The 2,089-nt window shown below is 45.4% G+C and overlaps 1 protein-coding gene across 1 annotated transcript; it reads left to right on the forward strand.

Annotated features, from left to right (window-relative positions):
* The first annotated feature begins 569 nt into the window (after positions 1-569).
* On the forward strand, positions 570-1,234 carry LOC147962672 (uncharacterized). Its single transcript, XM_087535174.1, has 2 exons — positions 570-1,032; positions 1,206-1,234. The coding sequence occupies exons 1-2, from the start codon at positions 570-572 to the stop codon at positions 1,232-1,234; spliced, it is 492 nt and encodes a 163-aa protein (XP_087391300.1).
* The last annotated feature ends 855 nt before the right edge of the window (positions 1,235-2,089 follow it).

Here is a 2,089-nt window from a genome sequence, read left to right on the forward strand (position 1 = left end):
CAAGAGGTAATTTTATCCTCTGGAAGACGCAGGTCCTCCCAGCCCTGCGAGGCGCGCAGGTGACGGGGCTCCTGGACAACACCGACGCCGCTCCGCCCAGGATGGTGGAGATCACGAAGGCAGACAAGACCACGGCCCTAGAGCCGAACCACCTATACGGACCCTGGATCGCCAAAGACCAGCAAGTTCTATCATACCTTCTCAATTCCATGTCTCCAGAAATTCTTGCACAAGTCGTTGGGAAAGATTCCACCTTTGAGCTCTGGACGACGGTGAAAAATCTCTTCGCCTCACAATCTCAGTCTCGGATTACTAATCTAAGAACTGCCATCACCAATACCAAGAAGGGCACCATGTCAAGCTCGGCGTATATGGCGAAGATGAAAAGTCCTGGGGGTGAACTACCTGCTGTCGGTTGTCCCGTATCTGATCCGGAGATGGTGGACTATATCTTGGCCGGACTGGACCGTGACTACGACTCCGTGGTGGCGGCGATCGGCGCTGTGAAAAACACCATCACAGCCGATGATCTATTTGCTCAGATCTCTGCCCTTGATCAAAGGATGGAGATGCTAGGCGACTCATCTTCAGGCGGGTTCCACTCATCCGCCAATGCGGTCTACAGAGGCCGTGGCCAGTCCCGCGGCAGATCTCGCGGGCGCGGAGGAAGGGCGTGTGGCCGTGGTGATAGTGGTGACCGCGGTGATCGTCAGTCCTCTTGCTCCAATGGAGGCGGCGGATTCAGAGGCCGCCCTCGACAGCAACAGCAACAGCAGGTTCATGAGCAACAACATGACTATCCAGAGTGTCAGATATGCTACAGACACCATCCAGGAGGTGCACGAGTTTGCTGGTGGCGTTATGAAGAAAACGAACAAGAAGAAAAGGAGGCGCATGCAGTCTCCTATGGCGTGGACACCAACTGGTATGCCGATAGTGCAACAACAAACCACATCACAGGTGAACTTGACAAGTTGACGATGCGGGAGAAGTACAATGGAGGCGACCAAATTCGCACGGCAAGCGGTTCTGGTATGGATATCACACACATTGGCAGTTCATTTGTTGAAAACCCTGTGAAAAATTTACACTTGACCAATGTCTTGCATGTCCCTCAAACATCTAAAAATCTTGTTTCCGTTCATCGATTCACTCTTGATAACAATGTTCTTATTGAATTTTCTCCTTATTTTTTCTTGGTTAAGGACTTGAGAACAAGGAGAGTCATTCTTAGAGGACGGTGCGCGGGAGGCCTCTACCCACTCATATCATCATCATCATCTTCATGGTCCAATAAACAAGCAAATATTGTCACCAAGATATCTACATCAAGATGGCATAGTCGTTTGGGTCATCCATCTTCAGTCATAGTTAGATATGTTCTTAGCAAAAATAAACTCTCTTATGAGCCTAGTGTTGAGTCAGTTTGTGATCCGTGTCAACAAGCAAAAAGTCATCAGTTACCTTACCTAATTTATACTAGTGTGTCTACTGCCCCTTTACAACTTATCATTTTAGATGTATGGGGGCCAGCTCCTACTTCAGTTGGTAGATTTTCCTATTATGTAAGTTTTATTGATGGCTATAGTAAATTTACTTGGATTTACCTATTGAAAAAACGATCTGATGTATTCCAAGTTTTTCTCAATTTCCAAAATCTTGTTGAACGCAAACTGAACTCTAAAATCATTGCTATGCAAAGTGACTGGGGTGGTGAGTATGAAAAATTAAATTCTTTCTTTCAAAAGCTTGGCATATCACACCATGTCTCTTGTCCTCATGCTCACCAACAAAACGGATCTGCTGAAAGAAAGCACCGTCAAAGAATTACGGTGAAGCCTGTATTTACAAGAAAGTGAGTGGGAGCACTACAACATTTCTGATAAGTATGTGTGAATGACATATTGTTGATTGGAAATAATGTAGAATTATTCCGCAAAGCATAAAGGAGTATTTGAAAGGAGTTTTTCAAAGAAAGACCTCGGTGAAGCTGCTTACATATTGAACATCAAGATCTATAGAGATAGATCAAGACGCTTGATAAGTTTTTTCAATGAGTACAAACCTTGACAAGATTTTGAAGTAGTTC

Source organism: Triticum urartu, chromosome 7A, assembly GCF_056163025.1.
Source record: "Triticum urartu cultivar PI428250 chromosome 7A, HENAU_Tu73, whole genome shotgun sequence".
Taxonomy (NCBI): domain Eukaryota; kingdom Viridiplantae; phylum Streptophyta; class Magnoliopsida; order Poales; family Poaceae; genus Triticum; species Triticum urartu.